Source organism: Staurois parvus, unplaced genomic scaffold, assembly GCF_062004578.1.
Source record: "Staurois parvus isolate SC_StPar_1 unplaced genomic scaffold, SC_StPar_1.0 ptg000350l, whole genome shotgun sequence".
In the NCBI taxonomy this organism is placed as follows: Eukaryota; Metazoa; Chordata; class Amphibia; order Anura; family Ranidae; genus Staurois; species Staurois parvus.
Window position 1 is genome coordinate 5,199,903 of NW_028318146.1, and position 21,009 is coordinate 5,220,911.

General features: G+C 43.8%; 1 protein-coding gene across 1 annotated transcript in view; it reads right to left on the reverse strand.

Moving 5' to 3' along the window:
* ABTB2 (ankyrin repeat and BTB domain containing 2) overlaps positions 1–21,009 on the reverse strand; it is a 185,530-nt gene that overhangs the window by 25,189 nt on the left and 139,332 nt on the right. Inside the window, exons 4-8 of the mRNA XM_089684620.1 lie at positions 17,607–17,759; positions 16,110–16,275; positions 7,114–7,203; positions 3,667–3,768; positions 638–734 (exon numbers count right to left, since the gene is read on the reverse strand). Coding sequence (XP_089540746.1) covers positions 638–734; positions 3,667–3,768; positions 7,114–7,203; positions 16,110–16,275; positions 17,607–17,759 — 608 coding nt within the window. The remainder of the gene's footprint in view (positions 1–637; positions 735–3,666; positions 3,769–7,113; positions 7,204–16,109; positions 16,276–17,606; positions 17,760–21,009) is intronic.

Below are 21,009 nucleotides of genomic sequence, written 5' to 3' on the forward strand. Positions count from 1 at the left end.
TTTTATAACTTGCAATCTGTACCTTTAAATTTGTATTCAGCATTGCTTCAGGACGAGCCGTCCGCTCTGATTGACACCCCATCCCCTGCTAATTACACTCAGCCAGCCTTCCCTTTAATGGTCTTCTATATAATGGCCGCCGGCCATGGTTACCAGAGACTTGACAAAGCGCAACTGCGCGAAACATGTCGTCTTGGTAACCCCACATATGCTCCCAGCTGAAGCCAACGCCGGACACTGCCTTCGTTTGCCATGGTGACACCACCCAGGACGCTGGTACGCTGACACCACGTGATTTGAAGCCGACAGGAGCATTCTTTGATCTCAGCTCCCCTCAGAGCGGACGGGCCGTCCATTGGAATCACACTGTCCACTTCAGGCTGGTTAATTTTATTATACTTGCTACTTTATCTCACCCAATAAAGATGCACCTCCACTAAGGTGCTTGTCTGAGAGCATTTTCCACAGCGCCTTTTTTTCCAGTTCTCTTCATCATGCATATGATTAACAAGGCAGCAGTGGTGAGCTCATGATTAACTGTTCACATGTTTCCACCTGGAGTGGCCTCTCTGCGCTCATTTGTATGAGTTTTCCTGTCAGAAATGGGATGACTGTCAATGGTGGATATAAGGGGTACCTGCAGCAGAGGCCAGCTGTAAAGGGGTCTCAGCATAGTTGTCTTCTCTGCAGTTCCCGGCTGAACCCTCCACACTGGCGCCGGCATCCAGGAGTAACTGGAGAGAAACAAAGCAAAGAAGATCAGACTGGGCTTACAATAAGTGAAGTATATGGCAGTCATTATTTGTGTATAGCAATGACATTGCAAGACGGCTTCCTTTCTCAAAGTACATCAAAACTAAAATGTGTTCATTTAGTTTTAGACAGAGTAGGAATTAGAACCCTAGTCAGCTGTCTGTGTTCCCTTGAAGAGATTTCCCTTCACTTCCTGTCCAAGAGACTCAGCAGGAAGTGAGAGGTAGTGTGTATATACAATATGGGTGGTGGGTATTGGGGGGGATATCTATGACTGCTGGGGCAGTGTGCCTATATGAGTGCTAATAGCAACAAGAAATTCAAAAGAAAAGCATGTCTAACAAATGATGCACTGATTAGCATGTTCATGAGGGAAATAAGTATTTGATCCCCTATCATTCAGCAGGATTTTTGGCTACCAGGTGTCTTTCATACAGGTAACAAGCTGACATTAGAAGCAGTCTTTTAAAGGGAGTGCTGCTAATCTCATTTTGTTACCTGTATAAAAGACACCTGTCCACAGGAGCAATCAAACAATCAGATTCCAAACTCTCCACCATGGCAAAGACCAAAGAGCTGTCCAAGGATGTCAGGGACAAGATTGTAGACCTACACAAGGCTGGATTGGGCTACAAAACTATCCTCAAGCAGCTTGTTGAGAAGGTGACAACAGTTGGTGCAATTATTCTTCTCTCAGCTAGGGCATTGAAAATGGGTCATGGATGGGTGTTCCAGCATGACAATGACCCAAAACACACGGCCAAGACAACAAAGGAGTGGCTAAAGAAGAAGCACATTAAGGTCCTGGAGTGGCCTAGCCAGTCTCCAGACCTTAATCCATATGAAAATCTGTGGAGGGAGCTGAACGTTCGAGTTGCCAAACGTCAGCCACCAAACCTTAATGACTTGGAGAGGATCTGCCAAGAGGAGTGGGCCGAAATCCCTCCTGAGATGTGTGCAAACCTGGTGGCCAACTACAGGAAACATCGGACCTCTGATTGCCAACAAGGGATTTGCTACCAAGTACTAAGTCATGTTTTGTGAAGGGGATCAAATACTTATTTCCCTCATGAACATTCAAATCAATCATCATTTGTTAGACATGCATTTCTTTTGAATATTTTGTTGTTATTCTGTCTCTCAGTGTTACAATACACCTACCATTCAATTTTTAGACTGATCATTTCTTTGTGAGTGGGCAAACATTCAAAATCAGCAGGGGATCAAATACTTATTTCCTTGACTATATATATATGGATGCTGGGTATTGGGGGGATATTTATGGCTGCTGGAGATGAGGAAGTCTGTATAAAGAGTATGGGTGCAGGGTATTGGGGGGGATATTTATGGCTGCTGGAGATGAGGTAGTCTGTATAAACAGGATGGGTGCTGGGTATTGGGGGGATATTTATGGCTGCTGGAGATGAGGTAGTCTGTATAAACAGGATGGGTGCTGGGTATTGGGGGGATATTTATGGCTGCTGGAGATGAGGAAGTCTGTATAAAGAGTATGGGTGCAGGGTATTGGGGGGGATATTTATGGCTGCTGGAGATGAGGTAGTCTGTATAAACAGGATGGGTGCTGGGTATTGGGGGGATATTTATGGCTGCTGGAGATGAGGTAGTCTGTATAAACAGGATGGGTGCTGGGTAATGGGGGGATATTTATGGCTGCTGGAGATGAGGCAGTCTGTATAAACAGTATGAGTACTGGGTATTGGGGGGATATTTACGGCTGCTGGAGATAAGGCATTCTGTATAAACAGTAGGAGTGCTGGGTATTGGGGGGATATTTATGGCTGCTGGAGATGAGGCAGTCTGTATAAACAGTATGAGTACTGGGTATTGGGGGGATATTTACGGCTGCTGGAGATGAGGCAGTCTGTATAAACAGTATGGCTGCTGAGGATGAGGCAGTCTGTATAAACAGTAGGAGTGCTGGGTATTGGGGGGATATTTATGGCTGCTGGAGATGAGGCAGTCTGTATAAACAGTATGGCTGCTGGAGATGAGGCAGTCTGTATAAACAGAATGGGTGCTGGGTATTGAGGGGATATTTATTGCTGCTGGAGATGAGGCAGTCTGTATAAACAGTATGGCTGCTGGAGATGAGGCAGTCTGTATAAACAGGATGGGTGCTGGGTATTGAGGGGATATTTATTGCTGCTGGAGATGAGGCAGTCTGTATAAACAGTATGGCTGCTGATGATGAGGCAGTCTGTATAAACAGTAGGAGTGCTGGGTATTGGGGGGATATTTATTGCTGCTGGGGATGAGGCAGTCTGTATAAACAGGATGGGTGCTGGGTATTACGGGGTGTTTTTATGGCTGCTGGAGATGAGGTAGTTTGTCTATATGGCTGCCAGTGAAAGGATGAACTTGTAATGCATATATTGCTGTGGGTATGGGGATGGCATATTGTATTTGCAGCTGCTGGAGAAGGAGAGGTAGTGTATATGACCAGTGGAGGTTGGAAGGTAATCAAGCAGACTTGGGTTTTTAGTCTCCCAGCTCATGATGTTTCAGAAGTTGGCGGAACCCTTTAAGGCACATGTGTCAAACACAAGACCCGTGGACCAAATCTGGCCTATCAGGTCAGTTCATGTAGTCCTCGCACCATGGGCTTTTTTCAGCTGGAACATGGTGGAACTCCGTTCCACCACCTCCGGGTCTCGCACTCTGCTCCCTGCTCACCACTGTCTCCTGTAAACACAGAAGCCTTCTGTGTTTACTGGGACAGCTTTCTTTTCAGTGCCTCTCACACTGCCTGCCCTGCAGTCATGGCAGGGACAAGGGAGATGCAGATCCAGGTGCAGGGTGTGATGGGCCATCACGTGGTGAGCTGCACTGCGATCCCCATCTGCCCGGGTGCACAGATACCAACCAATGATCAGTCTTCCTGCTCCAACTTACCTGCACAACCGAGATGTGTCCATGCAGCACAGCAAACGTCAACGCTGTCCAGTGCCGGGTGTCAGGGTGCACAGACGGGTGTCGGGGGGAATTGCTGGGCACCTGAAAAAAAGGAAAACTATAAGATTTACTTCAAATATTGACCTGCTGATGCCACTAGACACCACACAGTGTGGGATCAAACAGATTCTGAATGCAGAAGATTTGTGTGAATCTGCTCTAGTGAACACAGACGAAGGAAGCATTTCGTTCAATTCAACGAGGACTAGAGAGTCTATGGAAAATGCACCTTTGGTTCTTGTCCCGATGAATTGCTCACGTCAGAGGGTATTGCTATACTAGGAGACACAGCAAGGAGCTCAGTCTACATCTAGTTGTTAGGGCAGCTTTGTAGGAGTTCAAAATGCTTCAGAGATTGTACACTTGGATACATTTCAGAGGAACCCTTCAGGTCTAGGGTGGCGGTGTGACAGCTTTGACGTTTCTCATTACTGGCGATCATATTGGTTTTTTACTGTTTGAGAACACACTACCATCAAGGGGAATCTATCTTTTCAGATATTTACAGTATATATTATTGAACGGTAACTATTGCACCTGAAGTAAGATCTTGGTGGCAGAGGATGGTAGAAAGAGTAATGTGAAAAATGCAATTTTGCCTTAAAGTGAAGTTCCAGTGAAAATCAAAACAAATTTAAAAAGTCAGTAGCTGCAAAAACTGTAGCTTCCGACTTAAAAAACAGACAGACACTTACGTGTTCCGCGATCCTGCGGTGTCGCCCCTGCAGCCCGTTTCACCGGCCGCCCTGTGTTCCCGATGCCGTCACCTTAAGTGTGGGCACCCAGCTGTGACAGCTTGCGGCTTCACAGATGGGTGTCCAATGTGCATGGAGAAGTAGCGCTGTGCTTTGTGAATGGTCCCGTAGTCTTCTGGGACCCGTCGCATGTCCCAGTAGACTACGGGGAAGGGGGGGGACAACTTCCGCTTCCGATCGCCTAGGCGATCCCAGTGGAAATGGGAAGGGGTACCTGTCAATTTCGGGTACCGCTCTCCAAAAGGTACCAATCCTTATTGGGGAGTGGGGGATCAGTCCTTAAAGCAAAACGTCCCCTTTTGGGTAGAGCTCTGCTTTAAAGACCATTTATGAACATGTGCAGCAGCATTATTGTGTGCCAGCATATAGATACATACAATTCTACTGCATCCTCTTCTAGCTGCCAGTGTTTCAATTTATACATATAGGCTTGTCTGTATATATCTGCACTCAAATGTCGGAGTCCGATCCATTATGCTCCCCAATTTGCAGATCCGATCCATCTTGCAGGGATCGTCGGCTTGCAACCTATATGGCAGTGGTTCTCAACCTGTGGGTCGTGACCCCTTTGGGGGTCGAACGACCTTTTCACGGGGGTCACCTAAGACCATCGGAAAACACATATTTCCGATGTGTAAAGAGCAGCTACTGTGTAGAAAGAAACTGCTGTGTTGAAAGCAGCTACTCTGTTAAAAGCAGCTACTATGTTGAAAGCAGCAGTATTGGAGGTAAAAACGACACTCATGAATTATAATTACTGGGTAAATAATTTTATGGTTGGGGGTCACCACAACATGAGGAACTGTATTAAAGGGTCGCGGCATTAGGAAGGTTGAGAACCACTGCTATACGGGGTTAACTGATCTTGCAACACCATTCCGGGGGGGTGCGACGGGGACACAGGGAGGGGAAAAGCCAGGCTGTGTGTGCACGACAGGGACCGCCCACCTTTGGAGGGGTGACACCAACCCTAGGGACACCCCTGCACAGCAGCAACGTAAAATAATAATTTTAAGATTTGGTGGAGGCCAAGAACAATAAAAGGGACTTTTTAGGTTAAGAATGTATACTTGAAAAGAATGTTCTTTTTTGTAAACCGGTACCACTTTAGGACTAGGAAACACTTCCCCCTCTTCTCTTCATCAGAACATAGAGGAAGGTTTTCTGTAGTTCTACAGTCCACAGAAATAGCTGGAAATATTGTAACTGATAAGGGCGCAGCACAGGCAGAGAACAGGAAGTTTTCAGCTTGCAAGATTTCTGGCAGGATCAACTTGTCTTTAAACTTATCAAGCAGATCTTAAAAAAAAAAAAAAAGAAGAAGAAAAGACTACAGAAGACTAAAAGGCTATAGACCACTACACAGAAAATGTTAATGCAATGTAAAAAAAAAAAATCCCAAGTTTTGTCATCAATGGTGGGGTTTTCACAAGCATACATTATGAATCACTTCTTTATGTAACACAATTTGTGCTATAAACCTAATTGCCCTTTAACACCCTTATATAGCATTGTGGTAGCAAACAGGAATTTTCTAAAAACTTCAAAGACCTCGTCAGAGCTGCCCGAGCCTGAATTATTTCTAATTGGATCAGCGTGGTGTTGAAAAACTCTGCAGACTTTCTTAATAATAAAAAAACCACAAGAGCCGCAATATAACCTCCTTGTGAAACAGCAGCAGCCTTCCAGCCATACCCTGCCTCTGCTTAAAGGGACACCAAGTAAAAACATATTTTGGGGCTAGATTGCCTGTAATGTTGTATTTGGCTTGCTGAACCCAATTATAATTTATTTCTATTGCTAGTTGTTACTTGCTACTCGAGTGTTCCAATACGATGTTGTAATACATGGGGCGGGGACGGATAAATGATTACTGTATATTACAATTGTTCTTTGATACCCAAATGCTCAATGAAGGGCCAGAAATATCAGAATGTGGTCTCACATACAAGGGGACTATTAGAGTTTAATATCTACATGCGACACATTTTTTGGGCAAATTTGGTTCTTTTACAACTTTCTTTTTCTTGTCCCATGTATAAAACCACGTGCGTGGCTCCATTCACACTTGAGCTAATTGTTTTTGGTCATTTTACACGTATTTTTTTTAGCATTTCAGCGCATTTCAGGCTGAGTGAGTTACTTTTCTTTGTTAGTCATTGCTAAGCTAGTTACTAGACAAGAAAATGCTCACAAAAGGCAGGTTTTGCTTGTTTTCCGTGCATTTTTTGGGGCTATCCCATTGAAGTCTATTGTGGCCAAAACATGCGACTCATAAGAAACTTCAAGTGCTGATTTCTAAGGTTCAAGGAACACTGTGCTCAGGTATGAACTTGCACCATTGGCTGTAAAGGAAATCCTAGTGTCAAGCATTGATGCACTTCTAGTGGAAACGTCAAATTGTGCTTCAAACTGCTGAGGTGTGATGGCCCCTGGAGGTTTTGTTGATTAGGAGAACTGTAATTAATATAACCTGTTTTTGAAAAACACCATATTTATAAGGAAGAGCTTATAAATATAATAATGAACTTATTGTTTTCTGATTCAGGGGACCTATTCCTTGTATTTTGGTGGTGATCCAGCCATCGTAGTGATGCTCCTATAAACACAGTCCTGCAAATGGCTCTCTTACCGCAGCATCCAGGTCAGCTCCGGCTTCTATCAGCATCTGCACCATGGCCTCATCTCCAGATGCACAGGCGTACATGAGCGGCGTCAAACCCTGGAAGAGGAACAACATTTACATATTAAAGTGGATTTAGAGATTCATTATTTACTGCTTGTAGGTAGTAAAATGCATGAATGTGAGCAGCTTGATGGAAATGATGTATCCAACTATCTTTCCATTCCTCAGTCTTTCCATTCTTCGGTCTACCCATTCTTCAATCTATTCATCTTTCAATTTATCCATCCCTCAATCTATCTATCCTTCAATCTATCAATTGCTCATTCTATCCATCCTTTAATCTCTCAATCTATTCATCCTTCAGTATATTCATCCCTCAATCTGTCCATCCTTGAATCTATTAATCCCTCAATCAGTCCATTATTCAATCCATCATTCTATCCATCTGTCAATCTGTCCATCGTTCAATCTCTCAATCGGTCTGTCCCTTAATCTCTACATCCTTCTATTTATCCATCCATCCATCTATCTATATCCCTCCATTGGTCCATCCCTCAATCCATTCCTCCTTAAATCTATCTATCTATCTATCTATCTATCTATCTATCTATCTATCTATCTATCTATCTATCTATCTATCTATCTATCTATCTATCTATCTATCTATCTATCTATCTATCTATCCATCCATCCATCTATCTATCTATCCATCCATGTATCTTTCAATTTATCCATCCCTCAGTCTGTCCATCTTTGAATCCATCCTATAGTCTATTCATCCCACAATCTATCCATCCCTCATTCTATTCATCCGTCAATCTGTCTATCCCTGTCTATCATCTGTCAATCTGTCTATCCCTCAGACTATCCATCCGTCAATCTGCCCATCCCTCAATCTGTCCATCCTTCAATCATTCAATCGGTCCATCCCTTAATCTGTCCATCCTTCAATCTATTCATCCTTAAACTTTATCTATCTATCTATCCTTCAATCTATCCATCCCTCAGTTTGTCCGTCCTTGAATCCATCCTCCAATCTATTCATCCCTCACTCTATCCATCCGTCAATATGTCCATCCTTCAGTCCCTCAATCAGTCTGTCCCTTAATCCATCCTTCAATCTATTCAACCTTAAATCAATCTATCTATCTATCTATCTATCTATCTATCTATCTATCTATCTATCTATCTATCTATCTATCTATCTATCCCTCAGTCTGTCCATCCTTGAATCCATCCTTCAATCTATTTATCCCACAATCTATCCATCCTTCATTCTATCCATCTGTCAAGCTGTCCAACCCTCAGTCTATCCATCCCTCAATCTGTCCACTCTTCAATCCCTCAATCGGTCCATTCCTTAATCTGTCCATCCTTCAATCTATTCATCCTTGAATCTATCTCTCTATCTATCCATCCTTGAATTTATCCATCCCTCAGTCTGCCCATCCCTGAATCCATCCTTCAATCTATTCATCCGTCAATCTGTCCATCCCTCAAACTATCCATCCCTCATTCTATCCGTTCGTCAATCTATCCATACCTCATTCTATTAATTCATCAATCTGCCCATCCCCCAATCTATCCATCCCTCATTCTATTCATCAGTCAATATGTCCATCTCTCAATCTATCCATCCCTCATTCTATTGAACCATCAGTCTGCCCATCCTTCAATTTATCCATTCATCCTTTAGTCAATTAATTTCCCTATCTATCATCCATATCATTTATTTGACATAAAAATAGCTTTGTTATATAGCCTGTGCCTCTCTCACTCCAGCTTACTAAGTAGAATTGGTAGTTTGGGTCACTGGTGGCATAATGACACATGGTCACATGATAACAGCGCAGTGATAGATGAAGTAATTGGAATGAATAATAAAGACAGGTGATCAGGTGAGTGACCCCTATCCTCATGATACATCTGGACCTTCTGATGGCATCAGCATAACTCTATCAGCAGAGAGAAGGTGATTAAAATCTCTACAATACCATGCATGAAAGAACACTTCTCTTAACATATAATTCCTGTACTACAAACATGTACATTTTCATAATAGCGATCATTAAAGAGAACCTGTGGCCAAACCATTAATTTCAACAAAATCTACCAATAGGATGATCATTTTAGCTGAGCAGCCGATCATTTTCTGCACTTCTTTATATGTTTTCCCCTCTCCAATCAACTTTTTAATCAAGGTACGCTGTTCTTCTGAACAATGTCTGGAACGACCCATTTTCCTCAGAATTTCAGAGAGAAATGCACTGTAACCAGCATGTACAACATTTGCTGCCTTCCTTCCTTATATAAGGGCAATAATTGCCACCTGTTTTTCAAAGAATGAATGACCTCACTAATAGAACTCCACACTGCTATTATTTTGAACATGCCCCTTTCAATGAGTGATTCAATTACACAGAATCAGCAGCATGCATGTCATGACTGTTGGCTCTGTTGGATTTCTATTACTCTACTACACCTGCTAGTAAATTATTTGCCATGTAGAAATATCATTTCTACCAAAAACAGTGGTTAGTGATGTCTGGTGTGTGTGTGTGTGTGCGCGTGCGTGCGTGCGTGCGCACGTGCGTGTGTGTGTGTGTGTAGGAGGCATGCTCGCCCTACCCGTGCAATTGGTGGCTGCAGCTGTTGATCACCAGGTCCCAGCCGGATATACCCCTCTGGCACCCGGCAATTGCCGAGGAACACTGACAGGGGAGAGGTCTGTATGCAAACAATATAGATCTCTCCCGTGAGCACCAGCATGCTGCATTGTATTGCATAGCAGAGCAATACAAAGCAGCATGCTTACATAGTACAAAACACACAGGCCACAGTAAAACAGCACACAGCATATAGTTAGCCCCTTTGATCACCCAGATGTTAACCCCTTCCTGCCCAGTGTTATTAGTACAGTGTCAGTGCTTTTTATTAGCACTGATCACTGTATTAGTGTTACTGGGGATGTCAGTGGCAGTTAATTCCCACTCAGTGTCAGAATGCCTGCTGCAGTCTTGCTATAAGTCGCTGATCGCCACCAATACTAGTATAAAAAAAAAAAATTCCAGTATCTATACGGCTATTTGTAAACGCTATAATTTTCACATAAACAAATTAAGTTGCGTGTATTGGGATTTTGTTTTAGCAAAGACATGTAGCAGAATACATTTTGGCCTAAATTTATGACAAAATGTGATTTTTACTGTATATGTTTTATAGCAAAAAGTCAAAAATATTGTTTTTTTTTTTCAAAATTGTTGGTCTTTTTTAGTTTATAGTGCAAAAAACAAAAACCGCACGGGAGATCATATAACACTGAAAGAAAGCTCTATTTTTGGGGAAAAAAAGGACATAATCTTTATTTGGGTGCAGCATTGCATGACCGCGCAATAGTCAATTAAAGTAACGCAGCGCCGTATCGCAAAAAATGGACTGTTCAGGAAGGGGGGGGGGGGTAAATCCTCTGGAGGGCAAGAGAGGTGAAGGGAGGGGTGGGGAAGCTGGGTCAGCACAGACAGCAACTAGACACTCCCAGAAAAGGGAGGTCTATGACATGCAAAGAGGGAGGGTGATGTGCTAGAGCAGCGTTTTTCAACCACTGTGCCGCGGCACACTAGTGTGCCGTGAGATATTGTCTGGTGTGCCGTGGGAAAAATTGCAATTTCATCCGTAACATGTGGCCTCGGCTCACAAATAAACCAATCATTAGAACAGCAATGGGCAAACTACGGCCCGGCGGACCTTTTAATCCGGCCCGCGGAGCGTGATACTGTCAGGATGATCTGTCCCCCTTGACGTATCTGCGCATGTGCCGGAGATCGCTGATCGGCTGCTAATGCCTGAAACTGGCACATGCGCAGATACGTCGAGGGGGACAGATCCTCATAGGAGACAGATTTTCATGCTACACCGGAACGGCGAGAGGAACGCGCGGAGCAAATGTAAGTGAATTGACACAGGGGGGGCTTGGGGACTTAATATGGGGGATGAATTAATATGGGGGATGAATTACTATGGGGGATGAATTACTATGGGGGATGAATTACTATATGGGGGATGAATTACTATGGGGGATGAATTACTATGGGGGATGAATTACTATAGGGGGGATGAATTACTATGGGGGATGAATTACTATATGGGGGATGAATTACTATGGGGGATGAATTACTATAGGGGGGATTAATTACTATAGGGGGGATGAATTACTATGGGGGATGAATTACTATAGGGGGGATGAATTACTATAGGGGGGGGTGAATTACTATATGAGGGGTGAATTACTATGGGGGATGAATTACTATGGGGGATGAATTACTATATGGGGGATGAATTACTATGGGGGATTAATTACTATATGGGGGATGAATTACTATGGGGGATGAATTACTATGGGGGATGAATTACTATATGGGGGATGAATTACTATGGGGGATGAATTACTATATGGGGGATTAATTACTATGGGGGATGAATTACTATGGGGGATGAATTACTATATGGGGGATGAATTACTATGGGGGATGAATTACTATATGGGGGATTAATTACTATGGGGGATGAATTACTATGGGGGATGAATTACTATATGGGGGATTAATTACTATGGGGGATGAATTACTATGGGGGATGAATTACTATATGGGGGATGAATTACTATGGGGGATGAATTACTATATGGGGGATGAATTACTATGGGGGATGAATTACTATATGGGGGATGAATTACTATATGGGGGATTAATTACTATGGGGGATGAATTACTATATGGGGGATTAATTACTATGGGGGATGAATTACTATGGGGGATGAATTACTATATGGGGGATTAATTACTATGGGGGATGAATTACTATGGGGGATGAATTACTATATGGAGGATGAATTACTATGGGGGATGAATTACTATATGGGGGATTAATTACTATGCTTACTATGGGGGAATATTACTATACTTACTATGGATGACACATACACATCATTCATCTACTCTTGGTCCGGCCCCCGGGTCCAATTATAAAATACTTTATTATTTCATAATAAAGTAATTATAAAATAATTTCTTTGTGTTTGATTCCTATTCAAGAGAATTACTTTATATATAGTCAATATAGGCACAGAGGTAAATTTTTTTAACATTTTCTAATGGTGGTGTGCCTCGTGATTTTTTTCATGAAAAAAGTGTGCCTTTGCACAAAAAAGGTTGAAAAACACTGTGCTAGAGAATTGATCCTTCCTGGAGTCCCTAAAAATTTTAGCATGTTTAAAGGTAAATTGCAACTGAATACAAAATAATTCAAGGAAAGGAAAAATACTGCAAGCAGTCAATTAAATCATTTAAAATACTTTCATTTTCTGTGCTTTAACTTACAAATGTTTAGGTTGATGACAGGGTCTCTTTAATGACAGATGCTCCCTAATCAGCGTGCATTTTTAAAGTATTATCTTGCTGTTCAGTTAGACAAAACATCTTTTTAAACCAAAATAGAGCTGTCTGTTCACTGTCCAGGTACGCCAGTCATATGATCCCACATAGGACTGCACAGAGCTGCTGCCAAAATAGATTTTTCACAGTCAGCCCGTGATGTTTCTTGAGCCAGTAGAAAAAAATCCTCCTAAAAAACGTTTTACATTACATTTACTAGTCGTTTTTATCCCGGCAGCAGCCAGGCATATATAGGTGGAGAGAAAAATTAATGTGAAAATGTATTTTGTCTATTATGACTGGCCAAGATGGTTCGATGGAAACTCACTCAGATAATGTAGTGCTCACCCCCTAGAGGGCCCGCTGATCGTTGGTCCCAACGTTTCTTCCCTAGTAGATGCTTCAGCAGCTGGCACACAGTCTCAATCACTCCTCCGGCTCAATGATCAGTCCAAGGGAATTCTTACTTTGATGCTTTATTGCAAAAACTTGAACTTGGATGGGTGCAGGGTAGCCATGGGATCAGGGGCGGACTGACAACTCATGGGGCCCCCAGGCAATAGGGGATCATGGGACCCCTGTTTCCTTGCCCAAACTCAAAAAAGCCTATGAAAAAGGTACCAGGGGCATCTCATGGGGCCCCCTACTGACCCCGGGCCATCAGGCAGTGCCCAAGTTTCCAAATGGTCAGTCCGCCCCTGCATGGGATACTCCAGCAACGTTAAGTAGTAACTTGAGGACATCTATCTTCCTCTTTAAGATTCTGAACACAGACCTTGCAGTGGAAAATAATGGGCTGAGCTAAGCAGGAACACCATGAGCAATGTCCACCATTAAAGTGATAAAGTGATATTAACCACTTGCCCCTCCAGAGGATTTCCCCCCCCCCCCCCCCCCTCCTGAACAGGCCATTTTTTGCGTAACGGTGCTGCGTTACTTTAACTGACAATTGCGAGGTCATGCAACGCCGCACCCAGATGAAATTTACTTCCTTTTTTACCCACAAATTGAGCTTTCTTTCGGTGGTATTTGATTGCCTGTGTGGTTTTTATTTTTGCGATTTGTTTTTTTTTGCGCTATAAGCAAAAAAAGACACACAATGTTGAGAAAAAAAAAACAATATTTTGGACTTTTTGCTATTAAACATGTCCAGTAAAAAAATGTAAAATGTATTCTCCTTCATGTCTTTGCTAAAAAAAATCCCAATGCTTGTAAATTAAATGGTTTACGTGAAAGTTATAGCGTCTACAAATGGCGGTATAGACACTGGGGGGGGGCAGGGGGGGTGCTTCACTGTAAGAACACTGATCAGGATGGCTATGCTGTGCACAGCCATCCCAAGCAGTGTGCCCGAGTAGTGTGCTCGGTGATTGACAGTAATCACTGGGCGCTGGTGGGTAATCACGGGGCAGGACCTGATGATTGACATCCATGGCTGCGAATGGCAGCGCAGGTAGGATGCCCCTACCTGGAATTGCAAAATCACGTATATATACGTGATTTTGCACACCCGTGCCGCCGTGTAGCAGAATATCTTCTATACGGCGGTGGGTATGAGGATAAATGTTAGTTGTTTTGTTTTTCTTGTAAATAAGTCATACTTACCTGGTTTTGCACAGAGCAGCCCCAATCCTCTTCTTCTCGGGTCCCCTGCCGCCACTACTGGTTCCTACCCCTTGACCAGTGTCTTCAATAGCAAAATGCTTGCTGTGGGGGCACTGTTGCATGCTCGCTCCCAAGCATCACTCTATGCGTCCACAAGACACAAAGAGCTGTGGCTCAGCCCTGCCCCCACTCTCTCCTTATTGGCTCACTGGCTGTGATTGACAGCAGTGGGAACCAATGGCTCCCAGAGCTGCGCCGAGACTCCCATGCGCATTGCTGGATTGAGATGGGTCTCAGGTGAGTATTGATGGGGCAGTGCGGAGAGCAGCACACAGAACGTTTTTTTGTACCTTTATGCATAGAATGCACGAAGGTAAAAAACCTTCAGCCTTTACAACCACTTTAAGTACAAGTTGACTCTGATGCAAGAGGGATAGTCACTGGGAACTCACATAGCAGTCTGTACTCACTAATATCCTTTTATAGTTGGATGCCTCCTTCCAATATCTTCCAGCCTCCTTCCAATATCTTCCAGACACCTCTCCTGTGAGCCCTTCAGACCAGATCCCCAAAAAAGAAATCCTTTAGTCAGCTCCAGCAGAGTTCAGTGGAACAGCCCTCCCAGCTGGGACCCTGATGAGTAGTAGAAAGCACAGCTGGACTGCCCAGAAGAGCAGCAGTCCTTCAGGCTGGGATCTCCTCCTTCTGAACGAACAAGAACCCCTCTGTTCTAGGCCCAAAAATTGTTATGCTCCCTCCCAGCCACCATCTGGGCCCCTTTCCCCAGGAAGGAACCACATAAATATTCAGGCTACTAGTTTGACTCTCCCGGACCACTATTATCCAGAACCCTCCAGAAAGCAGGGTGAAGCAGTCAAACCAGCAACCCGTGAGACACAGAACAGCCCAAAACAATCAAAAGAAGCTCAACTGATTACAGCAGAGATATAGAACTAAATTTGCCTAGCCTAATTAATAACCTAACTAGGAGGGTGCAACAAATGTGTTTTTAGGTTGCCTGGTTGTCAGGTTGATACTTTGGCCTTACTACTTCTGGACCCACTGCACTGGGTGCAAGGAGACTAAGTTCTAACCAGGGGTGGACTGACAACTCATGGGGCCCCCAGGCAATAGGGGATCATGGGGCCCCTGTGTCCTTGCCCACACTCAAAAAAGCCTATAAAAAAAGGTACCAGGGGCATTTCATGGGGCCCCCTACTGACCCCGGGCCCTTGGGCACTGCCCGAGTGCTCGAATGGTCAGTCCACCCCTGGTTCTAACATTGTTCTGGGACAGCCACTTAAAGACGGCCAAGCAACTAACTTTCTCAAGAAAGACATCATCAGCCTCCAAATTTCTCTCAGTACTGGACAGCTTTAGTTAGTCTGACCAAAATGGACTATTTGCAGTGGTGCTGGAAAGTTTAATCTTCCCACTCTAATATATTTATGCTCCCTGCATACTGTGTAGGCAAACAGGGATGCACGGTGAGAATGGAAGCCAACCTAGACTTCATCTGCAACTGAAGTAATACTTTTGGACAGTTGTTATTCTATGCTGACATCACATCATCCATTGCAGACAATCACAGAATACTCTGCTCTAGGTTTCTCACTCCTGTTGAACCAATAGAAGGATGCCAATGCCAAACAGTCCATGACCAGCTGATAGTTCTAATGCAAGAAATAGAAGTGGAGCTACTTAACTTCTGAGAGTCTGAAGTGGGTTTTTTACCCTCTATGAGAAAACGTGTTTACTCCATCCAGAATGAATCTATGACTAAGCTCCAGATAGAGTGAAATGCGTAAGAGGGAGCAGGTGGATTTTTCTTGTACCAGGAAACTCTATTGAAAGTTGAACAGCTTTACTGCTATTTTTTTAATCAAATCACTCACGTTGGATCACCTCTCACAATTCTATCATCATTCTGGAACATTTATGGTGGATCTACACAAAACACACCCTCACCTGATCATCCATGGTGTTTATTCCGTCAGACCCCAGTGCTCGTACCGCCTGAGGAATCAGGTCAGTTCGGCCGCAGTTCAGCATTCGGAATCCCAAGTCCTGTTGAAAGCGTTCAGCGGCTGCTCCGGCGTCCAGGCGTCTGAGGGAGCTAAAGCAACACTCCGGCCTATAAAAGACAACAAGGGAATTCCAAAGGGAGACTAAAGAGGGATAGTAGGTAAGGATGGAGATACTGTCAGTGTGGCATGCATGTAGAATCTTCTGGTGACCCCATCCTCTTTGGCAAGCAGGGGTCACCAAATGTTCCTTTCTCCTACCTATCCTGCCTAACATGTATAGAAAAAGATCTATGTATAACTTTTAACTTTTCTTGATCCTGTCTGATCAGGTCATGTGATCCAACAAATGTCAAATAAAGCTTACCAATAAGGCATGTGAATGTTACTATTTAAAGAGTCAGCCCACCCAAAATAGATATTTCCGTTTTTACCACGTGACAGCTTCTTCTATATCTCAGAGACTCCATTGGTGAGATCTCTGCACACCCATTCCCAGTTCTGCACCCTTGCTGTGCTCATTGTGAGGGGCTGCATCATCCTTGCTGTTTTTTTTTTTTTTTTTTTTTTATATTATGAATAATTTAGCAACTTAACACATATATCTTTTCCATGGGAGCATGGGCAATAACAGATTTTTAGAAGAGTGGGGGAGGGTTGGAAGGACTTTTGACAATGCTTTTAATGCTGTCCTTGCCTTCCAAGTGACAACTACTGTCTCTATTTCTATTACAGGTGTCACAGGAAAAGGAAGTGAGGGAAATTCCCCCCAATGGGGTCACAAGACAGAAATACTAATTCTATTTTAACTTCCCCACTCTATCCAAAGCAAAAAAAAAAATTCTGAAGTTAGGCTTTAAAGACTATGTTCACCTTTTCCAAAAATAGCCTCTAGTATATATATACAGTCAAGAGGCCCCAGTAGATTTTAAAAATCTGTGCAGTTTGTAAAATGACCACAAATTTTAATGTTTTACCTGTAGACCATTTGGCTTTCCTTCTGAAGCCTGCCTACAAAACTGCTAGTTAGCAACCCAACCTCCATGTCCTGCCTAAACTGATGGTTTTCGAATCCTTGCAATAAGGCAGGATGTGGGGATTGCTAACTAGTGTTTTCAAGCCAGGCTTCTCAGGGGATTTAAATGGTCTACAGGTAAAGCAATAAAAAGATCATTTTACAAAGCTGCATAGATTTTTAATCTACTGGGGCCACTTGGCTTAAAAAGGTCAACTTAGCCTTGAAAGGCAACCCCAGTCAGACGGATAAATACATAAAAGAAATGACAGACATAGGAATTGCTTTCACTGCTATGTGCATGATGCATAGACATCCAGCTCACACCCTAACTGGCCAGATCTGGAAATAAAAATCTCACGTCTATGAGTATCTTTAGAGATGCCTCCAGCCATCAGTATGAAGCCTGACTCTGCTGTCACTTACTTGAGCTGTCGCGGTTCACAGTCCAGACCAGGGAGGAGCAGTCTGGCGGTCTGGCGGATGTCATCGGCATCTACGGTCAGGCTGCGGCGGTGTTCAGCGTATGTGATAGCTACACGCATCCATTCCATGAGGGGCGGCAGCAGAATGAATGGCCTGCGGGAGTAAATGCAATCTCCTTAAACAACTCATAAAACTGTTATACATGATCGCTAATACTGAGGTGTCATTAAAGTAAAACCTCCAGCCAAAACATTTCTTTTAGTGATGGGTAGGATGGAGAAGTGTTAGAACTTCTGTCAGATCTGTATTGATGCAACACAATCATTACCCTCACAAGCACAAGAGGTGCCCCAAAGTCTTTCAACAAAGAAAAAAAACGGTATTAATACTTTTAAGAGGTTCTATTCTTCTTCATGCCATCCAAAACTAAGTTTGGGGTTTGTCTGGTGTTTAGTTTTTATATTAATACCTTGGTAAAGACATGATAACCCATTACACATTTTTTTTTTTTAATATACGTTCATCCCCAGTCCCCCCAGTCTTTTACTCACCCATTCCCGATCCAGCAAGATCCCGGAACTAAAATCCCTCTTCAATCCTATGGAGAGCTTATACTTCAAACTCCATTTGGAGGATGACTTTTCCATGGAAATGAATGGACAGTCAGCATCAGGGGCGGACTGACAACTCTTGGGGCCCCCAGGCAACAGGGGATCATGGGGCCCCTGTGTCCTTGCCCACACTCAAAAAAGCCTATAAAAAAAGGTACCAGGGGCATTTCATGGGGCCCCCTACTGACCCCGGGCCCTTGGGCACTGCCAGAGTGCTCGAATGGTCAGTCCACCCCTGGTTCTAACATTGTTCTGGGACAGCCACTTAAAGACGGCCAAGACAACTCTTGGGGCCCCCAGGCAACAGGGGATCATGGGGCCCCTGTGTCCTTGCCCAAACTCAAAAATGCCTATGAAAAAGGTACCAGGGGCATCTAATGGGGCCCCCTACTGACCCCGGGCCCTCGGGCAGTGTCCGAGTTTCCAAATGGTCAGTCCACCCCTGGTCAGCATTCATGCACAGGTCTGGCTGAAAAGATTTTTGAAAAGGAGAACCCAGGAGGCCAAAAAGCTGAAAACTTGCTGGATTGGCGATAGGGGAGTTAAGGTCTAGGCAAGGAGAGAAGCAGGATAGTACACTTTTAATTTTAAAGAAGAACCCCAGCATGCATTTGGGATCACTTTAAAACATCTGCCTTAGATACGCATACACAGTGTTTGCCATTTGGGCTCTCCAGGGGTGCTGCAAGCGAAGGACCAAGTTTGTCTTAGGCTCAATTCACATATGTTTGGCGGAGGTTTCATTGCGATTTTTAAAAGGAGTCTGGTGTGTTTCTTTTCATCGGTTCAGGTGCAAATTTTTACTTGAAATCACACCTGAACCAGACTGAAAAACACACAGGACTCTTTTTAAGAATGCACTGCGGCCGGCCTGCAGATATGTGAACCAGCTCCATAGAGAAGGCTGCCAGTTCAAATGCCATGCAAATTAGATGTGGTTCACAATGCATCCAATTATATGTGAATCCAGTCTTAGAATAGCATCATGAGGTGCTATGGTGTGAGGTGGCTGGCCTCCAGCACCATAGCATCCAATGACACTTTAGTGCTACAACACTCTGTGTCATTCATTGCCATGGTTTTGGTAGCCAACATGCCTGTACCATGGCAATGCATGATGCTGATCCAGGGCAGATTGTATGCAGGCCTGCCCCCGACATATAGGAGAGGATGGAATATATGGGCAGCACAGTGGCTAAATGGTTAGCACTTTCGTCTGGCAGTACTAGGGTCATTGGTTCGAATCCCAACCACGGCACCACCTGCCTGGAGTTTGCATGTTGTCCCTGTGCCTGTGTGGGTTTCCTCTGGGTACTCCGGTTTCCTCCCACACTCCAAAGACATGCTGGTAGGTTAATTGGCTCCTGTCTAAATTGTCCCTAGTATGTGTATGTATGAATGTAAGTTAGGGACCTTAGATTGTACACCCCTTGAGGGTTAGGGACTGATGTGAATGTACAATATACAGTCATGGCCGAAATTGTTGGCACCCTTGATATTTCTCCAGGAAATCATGTATTTCTCACGAAACGTATTGCATTAACACATGTTTTGCTATACACATGTTTATTCCCTTTGTGTGTATTGGGACAAAACAAAAAAAGGGAGGAAAGAAAGCAAATTCGACATAATGTCACACAAACCTCCAAAAATGGGCTGGACAAAAGTATTGGCACCCTTTCACAACTGCGGATAAATAAGAATGTTACAAGCATGTGATGCTCCTGTAAACTCACCTGGGGCAAGTAACAGGTGTGGGCAATATAGAAATCACACCTGAAAGCAGATAAAAAGGAGAGACGTTCACTTAACCTTTGCATTGTGTGTCTGTCTGTGCCACACTAAGCATGGACAACAGAAAGAGGAGACGAGAACTGTCTGAGGACCTGAGAACCAAAATTGTGGCAAAATATCAACAATCTCAAGGTTACAAGTCCATCTCCAGAGAACTAGATTTGCCTTTGTCCACAGTGCGCAACATTATCAAGAAGTTTGCAACCCATGGCACTGTAGCTAATCTCCCTGGTCGTGGACGGATGAGGAAAATTGATGAAAGATTGCAACGCAGAATAGTCCGGATGGTGGATAAGCAGCCCCAAACATGTTCCAAAGACATTCAAGCTGTCCTGCAGGCTCAGGGAGCATCAGTGTCAGCGCGAACTATCCGTCGACATTTAAATGAAATGAAACGCTATGGCAGGAGACCCAGGAGGACCCCACTGCTGACACAGAGACATAAAAAAGCAAGACTACAGTTTGCCAAAATGTACTTGAGTAAGCCAAAAGCCTTCTGGGAAAACGTCTTGTGGACAGATGAGACCAAGATAGAGCTTTTCGGTAAAGCACATCATTCTACTGTTTACCGAAAACGGAATGAGGCCTACAAAGAACAAAACACAGTACCTACGGTAAAATATGGTGGAGGTTCAATGATGTTTTGGGGTTGTTTTGCTGCCTCTGGCACTGGGTGCCTTGACTGTGTGCAAGGCATCATGAAATCTGAGGATTACCAAAGGATTTTGGGTCGCACTGTAGGGCCCAGTGTCAGAAAGCTGGGTTTGCGTCCAAGATCCTGGGTCTTCCAGCAGGACAATGACCCCAAACATACGTCAAAAAGCACTCAGAAATGGATGGCAAAGAAGCGCTGGAGAGTTCTGAAGTGGCCAGCAATGAGCCCAGATCTAAATCCCATTGAACACCTGTGGAGAGATCTTAAAATTGCTGTTGGGAAAAGGTGTCCTTCCAATAAGAGAGACCTGGAGCTGTTTGCAAAGGAAGAGTGGTCCAAAATT